Source organism: Schistocerca americana, chromosome 4, assembly GCF_021461395.2.
Source record: "Schistocerca americana isolate TAMUIC-IGC-003095 chromosome 4, iqSchAmer2.1, whole genome shotgun sequence".
NCBI lineage: Eukaryota > Metazoa > Arthropoda > Insecta > Orthoptera > Acrididae > Schistocerca > Schistocerca americana.
Genome location: NC_060122.1, coordinates 212,304,296 through 212,315,171, shown reverse-complemented (window position 1 = coordinate 212,315,171; position 10,876 = coordinate 212,304,296). Strand labels below are relative to the sequence as shown.

The 10,876-nt window shown below is 40.7% G+C and overlaps 1 protein-coding gene across 1 annotated transcript in view; it reads left to right on the top strand.

Moving 5' to 3' along the window:
- The first annotated feature begins 3,852 nt into the window (after positions 1–3,852).
- Positions 3,853–10,876, top strand: part of LOC124612626 (transcription initiation factor TFIID subunit 11-like) — a 44,585-nt gene continuing 37,561 nt past the window's right edge. The window contains exon 1 of the mRNA XM_047140923.1: positions 3,853–4,412. Coding sequence (XP_046996879.1) covers positions 3,979–4,412 — 434 coding nt within the window. The 5' untranslated portion in view covers positions 3,853–3,978. The remainder of the gene's footprint in view (positions 4,413–10,876) is intronic.

Sequence of the window (10,876 nt, the reverse complement as noted above, 5' to 3'; positions counted from 1 at the left end):
TGCTTGCCTATTATCCCATCCTGTTGAGACATTTTTCAGTTATATAAATATTATCTGTGGTGCTGAGCTGCGTGGCGAACGAAAGAGACGCTGCCGCGGCGTATTCAAACGACTTCCAATATAGTCTATCATACCGCAAGGAAGCGGTAAAGTAACAGTAAAATAATATTATTTCTTTTAGCTTCCAGACTTGCAGAGCAGATCAGCAGATTTTATGATGTGTTGCAGGTTGACGCGGGCTGCTGATAGTATATAACTCACAGTACAAATAAGTTAATGTACCGTCAAAATCTAATAGGAATCTTGCTGTGCTCCGTTCTGGTCTGGCAAACTTTATAGTGAAAACGTATTTTTTTAATAAGAGTCTCATGTTCTTGTGCTAGTCGTGGCATTGAATGGTGTTCTACCGAGAAACAAAATCCACTGCAAAATTTTGTTGTTGAACGATCATACGAACTGTAACATCAGTGTTCATAACCAAGTAATTTCAATTTTCAATAACTATAAAGTAGGGAAGATATGTTGATTTTTAGAATGAGTTACAGTCACGAAAAAACGTTCCTTTAATTGTAGGCCAGATACAGAACAATAAGATCTCAATATATATATTTTGCTTTGTTAAAAGGTAATGATGATAAATAAATTCAAAGCACGGCATTACTGACAGATATTTCGCGGCTCTTTTCGTATATGCGATAAAAAAAAACGCGAAAAGTTACAGAACATTTCAGTAAAATTATTCTTGACATTTGTGGATACGTCTAGAATGTACTCGAAATGAATATAGAAATTAAAATTTTACAGTTGAGGTGAGTTTTGAACTCAGGACCCTCCATGCAAAAGTCTAATACCATAAACACTACACCACAGTGACTGAGCTACTGAGCTTCTTCTGTGACATAGGTTGCATAAGAACAAGTTCAATAAAAATGAAGGTATACATAACCTTGCTATCATAATAGCACAAAGTTAAGAGCTGCACACCTAAACTAGAAAGAAGCACTGCTTCTATCACAGTAATACTGTATAGCTGTTTACCATTTCGTATTTAAAAAATTAGTTGAAAGAGAAATTTAAGAAAACAATAGAACTTTTGCTTATAGAAAGTCCTTTCTATTCAGTCAATGAGCAAATACTAAAAGCAAAAAGAGAGAAATAGCCATACAGCGAAATAACATTAACATATGTGTAGATATATCCTTAGCAAATTAAAGATGCATTGTTATATATGGTAAAATGGAAATAATGTGTGTGTAGTTAGACTGTATAGCAGATACAAAACGTGTAATTATGTATGATGCTATTGTATTTGAAATTCGTATTCCTCGATAATTAAGTAGTGTATATGATCATTATTGTATTAAACTGCTATGTAAATATGATCTTGGATCTGATCCATATATGTTCATCCAAAGCTGCTAAAGCTGCTAAAATAAAAGGGCATCAGCACATAGTGTCACATCAGATCGCAATGTACAAACATGCTATAGACTTAAATTTAAACTGAGAATTATAGAGCAATAAATTGATAATTAATTGACAATAAATTGATAATAATCTGTTTATAGCAGATCTAGCTAGATTTCAATCACAGTATGGCTATCATCAGTGTGGTAAGATGAAAGTCAAATTATCGTTACCGCTTGCCTGTACAAACAGTCCCTACTATACAGGGTGTTGAGCGAGGAAAGTTCAATATTTTACACAGTGGCAGTATAAGTAATTCTGAACAAAAGTTGCTATATGAACACAGGTCTGCAAATGCTTCGTTAGGGAGATATGGGTATGGGAAGGAACTCAAATTCTGCAAAATTGATGTGCACTACATGAACATTATGCAATACAACCGGATCGTAACCGGACTTTCTTGAAAACAATGTTACAGAGAAGTACAATTATGTTACACATTTTTACATAATGTTTATTTACTTTACATTCAGTACATAATGTATTACAACATGCATGTTACATGTATTCAGTTGAAGAAGACATATCACGTCTTTTACAAATGGCTTTAACACTTATCATACAGATGTTGTACAGTTCACAGAACTGGTTCGAATATCCCACCATGAATGTAAAGCACTTTTGCACTCTAGCGATAACACGTTGTGTTGCTTGTTCAATTGCCTGTGGTTGGTTCCTAATCAATTCAGCACCATCCATGATGCGACGAAGCAGTTCATCTCGTCTATTTACCTCTGATTTCATCCAAACCCATAAACAGAAATCTAAAGGTGTAAGGTCAGGTGATATTGGAGGTCAGTTAATAGCACCGCCATGGCCAATCCAGCGATTAGGGTAGGTGCAGTTAGATGGTCCCTCACATGTAAGGTAACATGTGGAGGGGCACCGTCATATTGAAAGTACATTCCAGTTCGCTTAGCTAAAGAAACGTCTTCCAATAGTTCTGCAAATGAATGTTCCAAAAAATGCAGGCACTTCTCTCCCGTTAATCGCTGATTGATAATAAATAGACCTATCAAAAGCTTCCCGATCATGCCGCACCAAACATTTATGGCAAAATGGACTTAGAAATTGCTATCCATTGAATCGTGTGTATTTTCCCGTGACCATCGATGATTATTGCGTGTGTTGTTTATCCCATGTTGTGAAAAATGGGCTTCGTCAGTGAATAGTATGTATGGAAGCAAATGACTATTCTCAATTACCCAGCGACAGAATTGAAGTCGCTGGGCATTGTCGCCAACGAGGAGATTTTGGACACGCAGTATGTGAAATGGATACAGGTTTTCCGCATGTAATGTTTCTCATACATGTGTCTGTGGGATATTCATACACAGGGACATCCTTCATATGCTCGTACTGGGACTTCACTCAACACTCAGCGATAATTTCTTCCTGTTCTTGCAAAGTTGGTTGACGTCACGCTCGGACGAAAAATGTTTACTTGGAAGACAGCCTGTTGCACGCAACGTGACAAACACTTTGGTAAACACTCGGCGATCAGGTAATTGTCGAGTCGTAAAGCGCCTGTGATATTCTTCGCTTTCAGCGGTAGCACTTCCCGCGCAGAAGCCATAAACATACACCATATCTGCATATTCCTGCCTACTGTAGACATGTGGCATTGTTATCAGCGCTTCTTTGAACACAGTTGACATCATACCGATCCGTCGCCGGTACACTACAAAATGCAGCTTACACGGCACAACTACGCAAACAACGGGTGATTGTACTACCGTACGTCACATGACCATAAAACACGGTAGGCTGCATAGCGTAAACATGGTATGTAGCCGTTCATTGTTTACAAGAAAATTACGTTACGATACAGTTGTATTGCGTACACGTTCGCGTTGTGTACGTCGGTTTTACTGAATTAAATGTTCCTTTCAATACCAATACCTCCCTAACGAAGCATTTGCGCATCTATGCTCATATAGCATTTTTTTTGTTCAGAATTACTTACACTATCGCTGTTTAAACTATTGACCTTTCCTCCCCAAACACCCCTCAAAGACAATCCACGTCAGTATTTCAGTTTCAGCTGAAGATGTTCCTTTTCCTTTTTTTTTTTTTTTGAAATACAGACTGAGTGTCAAATTCCTCTCTACCAACTTTTACACACTACAATAACAAAAATTCAACTACCAAATAGGAGAAATTTTTTCAGTTTATTTTCGAATTTTTCTTTGCTGCCTGTCAGACATTTTATATCACTACGTAAGTGATCAAAAATTTTAGATGCAGCATTGTGCTCCCTTTTTTGTGCTGAAGACAACGTACCTTTCGGCAGACTGTATCCTTCGCTACGTTACAAAGCCATGTTTGTTAAATTTTCGTTATGGTACCAGTGGTTCACTTGCGAGGGTTAAAATATCGCTGAGTAGTTGTTTTGACAGCTGACAATCGATTGCTGAATTGTGCTAGATACTAGACAGATGTGGAGTGTGTATTGTCCATGTGAATGGTGTTATGTGTAAACAGTAAAGTTGTTGCTGCATTTGAAAGGAAATGGAAAGTATATTTTCCAAAGACGATTCGGCAAATGAGAGTGAGCTAGAAATAAGTGAAGTGTGCACTCCAACAACGGACGTTAAACAATCACCGTCACAGATTCTTGAAAGTACGATTGAAGCACAGGACGATATTCTGGATATCAAGCGAGAAAGTGACAGCGAAAATGTACATTCGGATTCCGATGACAACGAAGCAGAGGACGCTAATATAAACAGAGCGGCCAGTGCACTTGAAGACATTCTTAGTAATACAGGCGAGTTTAAGAAACATTCTAGTGAAAGACCTGTACAAAAGGAAGATCATCATAGCTCTGGGAGTTTCACATCCGGTATTTTGAATTCAAAAATAGACGCATCAGATAAAAACGAAAAGAAGAAGGAAGCAAAGAGCAAGAAGGAGTTAGAAGAGGAGGAACGAGAGAAAATGCAGTGTGTAACATTGTTTTTCTCTTGTTTGAACCTAACTTTCCTTTGTGTTATACCGTTATATTATTATTTGCTTGGCCGATTTTTCATAGATATCAGGCCTATTTAAACCATATAAAATTTGAGTTACAGTGAGGTTTTTTTGTGTGACTATCCAATAACTACTTTATGAAGGTACTCGTAAAAGTTGCGTATTTGGCCTCCCCCGGCCCCCCGTGTTTTTCGATGTGGCACGTACGTAAACATTATGCTTTGCTACCGGTCAATTTGTTACCACAACTAGATTTTCTGCTTTCACTTTCGTTGCCATTTCTGAACCAAATTGTCGCCTTCCAATCTAACATAGACCTCAGGGTGTGCGGAGACCAGTCTGTCATCACAAACAAGATTTAAGGTGCGTCAAATGCATAACCTTCTTCCACATATTCTCTCTTAGTTTTTATCCACTCTGGTTTAATGACTGGGAAGGGAGTGGAACCCAAAATTTTGGTTCATAAGGTAAAGCTCAATGGAGTGTAATTTTGGTTCCAGTGGAAGACACTGAGAACATACAACTCAGTCTCAATTATCGTCCTTGTTATACAATATATGGGTATCACAGATGTGTAGTGATTTCTTTTTTATTCCATTTGTTGCGATTTGTCATTCCTTGGCTCTGAGCACTATGGGACTCAACTGCTGAGGTCATTAGTCCCCTAGAACCTTAGAACTAGTTAAACCTAACTAACCTAAGGACATCACAAACATCCATGCCCGAGGCAGGATTCGAACCTGCGACCGTAGCAGTCTTGCGGTTCCAGACTGCAGCGCCTTTAACCGCACGGCCACTTCGGCCGGCGCTGTCATTCCTTATGGTGGTGGTAAGCGACAAATGCTCCATGAGCAAGTGAGAGACAAGATTTGCACAATTCACACTTTATTCAAATTCAAACCATGTGCCGCAAGTGTCACTTGGAACGAGCAGCAATGCATTGCTGGTCCATGCCTCGACATGCGCGAACTGTCATCGTTCATGAATAGGGCTATAATGTAAAATGGGGTAGCCTAATAATAACCTGTTTGTAAAGAACTGCTTTAATAATTTATTGAAAATATGTAATTGTTATTGCTGGTGTGTTTGAAACACAAAGTTGTAATGCATGCAATCTCACAAAACAAACTAATATTGCTTCACAAGTGGAATAAGAACTCTAATTAATCTTTAACAAGGAGGGGAATGAATGCTGTACTGTATCTTGTGACATGCCAGTTCCCAGCTAGATATTATCATTGCTTTTGCCCATTACCAGAATTGTGTAGTTTCTCTCACTATAACAGTTTTGACATGTATGTGGGTAGCCAGTCATTATTATGTTATGGAGGTTTTTTATTTATTTATTTTTTTTTTTTTTAAGTTCTATGGAAATGCGATTTTGGTCTCCAAAACATAGCAGAACATGCTGGACTGTTCAGCAGTGTGCTGGTTTTCTGTTGTTATTTGAAGGTACACAACAATGTTCTGTTCCTTGTGCAGCTTATCAGCAGCACACAGAATAGCTTCTACCAACTCCGTTTGTGAGGCAGAAGTGATGTAGTAACTTTATACATGCTGTGCTGTTACACTCCCTGTGAGTGTAAGGTGTACATTCCTTTAAAAATGATCGTGCCTACATTGTATTAGCTCTGTTTTGCTGTAGGTTACTGTTCATATGCTGTCAGCAGACTCCATAAACAGGACACCAGAACAACTATGACAGCCTACAGGGTTGTTAACCCTGTGGCGCATAGCGTCCACTACAGTGGACAGCTGTTAATGGTTGCGTCTTTGGCATTTTCGATCAGTCCTTAGGCTGCAAATGCACACAGTTCACTACAGTGGGCACTCCCTATTGGTGTCGCGTCCGTCATGCATTTGCAGCCTCATGACTGATTGGAAACGCCAGAGAATTAAAAGTTGTCCACTGCAGTGAAATTCATGCACCACAGGTTTAACATAAGTGGACATCTGTCTGACCAGAGGATGAAGATAAGTTGGACAGGGGTAGTTGGAGTTGCTATGAAAGAGCTGTACAAAGGTCTTGATTTTGTATCAGCTCTGAGAAAAGTATGCGGAAATGAGAGCTTTAGTGGAACAAGCAAAGTGGGAAGTCAGCAGGTTTGTGAGCATATTGAAATGACCGAAAGCTGCCAAGCAACAGTGTCTTGCCATGAGTAGTTAAAAACCTCAAAGTAGTCTTGTTGTGTGCCTCCAGAAATTAATAGAAAATCAGCATGCTGCTGGATGACTCAGTATGCTAGAAACTCTAAAAGAAGTGGCACTGAATCTAATGAAGGTTACTGCTTTCTAAAGAACTCAAATCTATAGTGGCAAGGGGTAAAGCAACTACATGTCCTTGCTTGTATCTATTTCTGATAGTACACAAAGAAGGAATGTCCATACAACTCAAAGCAAACAATGTCAGTAACTGACATGAGTAGTGGCCAAACATGTGGCAGAAATATTTAAACATATAGTGGGACACTGTACAAGGGAAGAAATCATTTATTTATTTATCCATATGGGCCTCATTCTACAATAGAATTGGATTTGTTACTGTAATACAATGAAAAGAAGTAGCTCAAAAATATACGTACAGAGTTCACAGGTATCCTTTATGTGGACAGAACAGGTGGTTGGCCTTGGCCTTGATAAAGGAAACATCTCGGCATTTGCCTGAAATGGTTTAGAAAAACCTAAATCAGTATGACTGCACAGAGCACACTCCACCCTCCTGGATGTGAGGTCAGGTCTTCACAAGAGCACTGTCTACTTTGGTTGGTCTATATAGTAATGTGCACTCCGTGTGCATACCGGGGGGAGTCATTCCAGATGTGGAAAGGGTCCTTCCGGATGCCATGAAGGGTACAGGGTGCACCCATCTGCAGGTGGTCGCTCATGTCGGCACCAATGATATGTGTCGCTATGGATCGGAGGAAATCCTCTCTGGCTTCCGGCGGCTATCTAATTTGGTGAAGACTGCCAGTCTCGCTAGTGGGATGAAAGCAGAGCTCACCATCTGCAGCATCGTCCACAGGACTGACTGCGGACCTTTGGTACAGAGCCGAGTGGAGGGTCTGAATCAGAGGCTGAGACGGTTCTGTGACCGTGTGGGCTGCAGATTCCTCGACTTGCGCCATAGGGTGGTGGGGTTTCGGGTTCCGCTGGATAGGTCAGGAGTCCACTACATGCAGCAAGCGGCTACATGGGTAGCAGGGGTTGTGTGGCGTGGACTGGGCAGTTTTTTAGGTTAGATGGCCTCGGGCAAGTACAGAAAGGGCAGCAGCCTCAAAGGGTGCAGGGCAAAGTCAGGACATGCGGGGCCAAGCAGCAATCGGCATTGTAATTGTAAACTGTCGAAGCTGCATTGGTAAAGTACCGGAACTTCAAGTGCTGATAGAAAGCACCAAAGCTGAACTCGTTATAGGTACAGAAAGCTGGCTGAAGCCAGAGATAAATTCTGCCGAAATTTTTACAAAGGCACAGACGGTGTTTAGAAAGGATAGATTGCATGCAACCGGTGGTGGCGTGTTTGTCGCTGTTAGTAGTAGTTTATCCTGTAGTGAAGTAGAAGTGGATAGTTCCTGTGAATTATTATGGGTGGAGGTTACACTCAACAACCGAGCTAGGTTAATAATTGGCGCCTTTTACCAACCTCCTGACTCAGCAGCATTAGTGGCAGAAGAACTGAGAGAAAATTTGGAATACATTTCACATAAATTTTCTCAGCATGTTATAGTCTTAAGTGGAGATTTCAATTTACCAGATATAGACTGGGACACTCAGATGTTTAGGACGGGTGGTAGGGACAGAGCATCGAGTGACGTTATACTGAGTGCACTATCCAAAAATTACCTCGAGCAATTAAACAGAGAACTGGCTCGTGGAGACAACATCTTGGACCTACTGATAACAAACAGACCCGAATTTTTCGATTCTGCAAGTGCAGAACAGGGAATCGGTGATCATGAGGCTGTTGCAGCACCCTTGAATATGGAAGTTAATAGGAATATAAAAAAAAGGGAGGAAGGTTTATCTGTTTAGCAAGAGTAATAGAAGGCAGATTTCAGGCTACCTAACAGATCAAAACGAAAATTTCTGTTCCGACACTGACAATGTTGAGTGTTTATGGAAAAAGTTCAAGGCAATCATAAAATGCGTTTTAGAGAGGTACGTGCCGAGTAAAACTGTGAGGGACGGGAAAAACCCACTGTGGTTCAACATCAAAGTTAGGAAACTACTGCGAAAGCAAAGAGAGCTTCACTCCAAGTGTAAACGCAGCCAAAACCTCACAGACAAACAGAAGCTAAATGATGTCAAAGTTAGCATAAGGAGGTTATAATAGAGGGAAACATTCCACGTAGGAAATATATATCTAAAAACAAAGATGATGTGACTTACCAAATGAAAGTGCTGGCAGGTCGACAGACACACAAACAAACACAAACAAACACAAACAAACACAAACATACACACAAAATTCAAGCTTTCGCAACAAACTGTTGCCTCATCAGGAAAGAGGGCAAAGTAGCATAAGGAGGGCTATGCGTGAAGCGTTCAGTGAATTCGAAAGTAAAATTCTATGTACCGACTTGACAGAAAATCCTAGGAAGTTCTGGTCTTACGTTAAATCAGTAAGTGGCTTGAAACAGCATATCCAGACACTCCAGGATGATGATGGCATTGAAACAGAGGATGACACGCGTAAAGCTGAAATACTAAACACCTTTTTCCAAAGCTGTTTCACAGAGGAAGACCGCACTGCAGTTCCTTCTCTAAATCCTCGCACAAACGAAAAAATGGCTGACATCGAAATAACTGTCCAAGGAATAGAAAAGCAACTGGAATCACTCAACAGAGGAAAGTTCACTGGACCTGACGGGATACCAATTCGATTCTACACAGAGTACGTGAAAGAACGTGCCCCCCTTCTAACAGCCGTGTATAGCAAGTCTCTAGAGGAACGGAAGGTTCCAAACGATTGGAAAAGAGCACAGGTAGACCCAGTCTTCAAGAAGGGTCGTCGAGCAGATGTGCAAAACTATAGACCTATATCTCTGACGTCGATCTGTTGTAGAATTTTAGAACGTGTTTTTTGCTCGCGTATCATGTCGTTTTTGGAAACCCAGAATCTACTCTGTAGGAATCAACATGGATTCCGGAAACAGCGATCGTGTGAGATCCAACTCGCTTAATTTGTTCATGAGACCCAGAAAATATTAGATACAGGTTCCCAGGTAGATGCTATTTTCCTTGACTTCCGGAAGGCGTTCGATACAGTTCCGCACTGTCGTCTGATAAACAAAGTAAGAGCCTACAGAATATCAGACCAGCTGTGTGGCTGGATTGAAGAGTTTTTAACAAACAGAACACAGCATGTTGTTATCAATGGAGAGACGTCTACAGATGTTAAAGTAACCTCTGGCGTGCCACAGGGGAGTGTTATGGGACCATTGCTTTTCACGATAAATATAAATGACACAGTAGATAGTGTCGGGAGTTCCATGCGGCTTTTTGCGGATGATGCTGTAGTATACAGAGAAGTTGTAGCATTAGAAAATTGTAGCAAAATGCAGGAAGATATGCAGCGGATAGGCACTTGGTGCAGGGAGTGGCAACTGACTCTTAACATAGACAAATGTAATGTATTGCGAATACACAGAAAGAAGGATCCTTTATTGTATGATTATATGATAGCGGAACAAACACTGGTAGCAGTTACTTCTGTAAAATATCTGGGAGTATGCGTGCGCAACGATTTGAAGTGGAATGATCATATGAAATTAATTGTTGGTAAGGCGGGTACCAGGTTGAGATTCATTGGGAGAGTCCTTAGAAAATGTAGTCCATCAACAAAGGAGGCTTACAAAACACTCGTTCGACCTATACTTGGGTATTGCTCATCATTGTGGGATCCGTACCAGATCGGGTTGACGGAGGAGATAGAGAAGATCCAAAGAAGAGCGGCGCATTTCGTTTGGTAACCGTGATAGCGTTACGGAGATGTTTAGCAAACTCAAGTGGCACTCTCTGCAAGAGAGGCGCTGTGCATTGCGGTGTAGCTTGCTCGCCAGGTTTCGAGAGGGTGTGTTTCTGGATGAGGTATCGAATATATTGCTTCCCCCTACTTATACTTCCCGAGGAGATCACGAGTGTAAAATTAGAGAGATTCGAGTGCACACGGAGGCTTTCAGGCAGTCGTTCTTCCCGCGAACCATACGCGACTGGAACAGAAAAGGGAGGTAGTAACAGTGGCACGTAAAGTGGCTTGCGGAGTATGAATTTAGATGTAGGTGTATTATAATTTCTAATCTTCAGACATTTAATGTGTTGTGCACTCAGACTGCCATGTTTATGAGTTCATATGACAAATCAGTGATGTTTCCATGATGTCGTGGATCTTGTGCTGTCATTGGTTGACATGAGCAATTGCCATGGAAGTGTACAGACC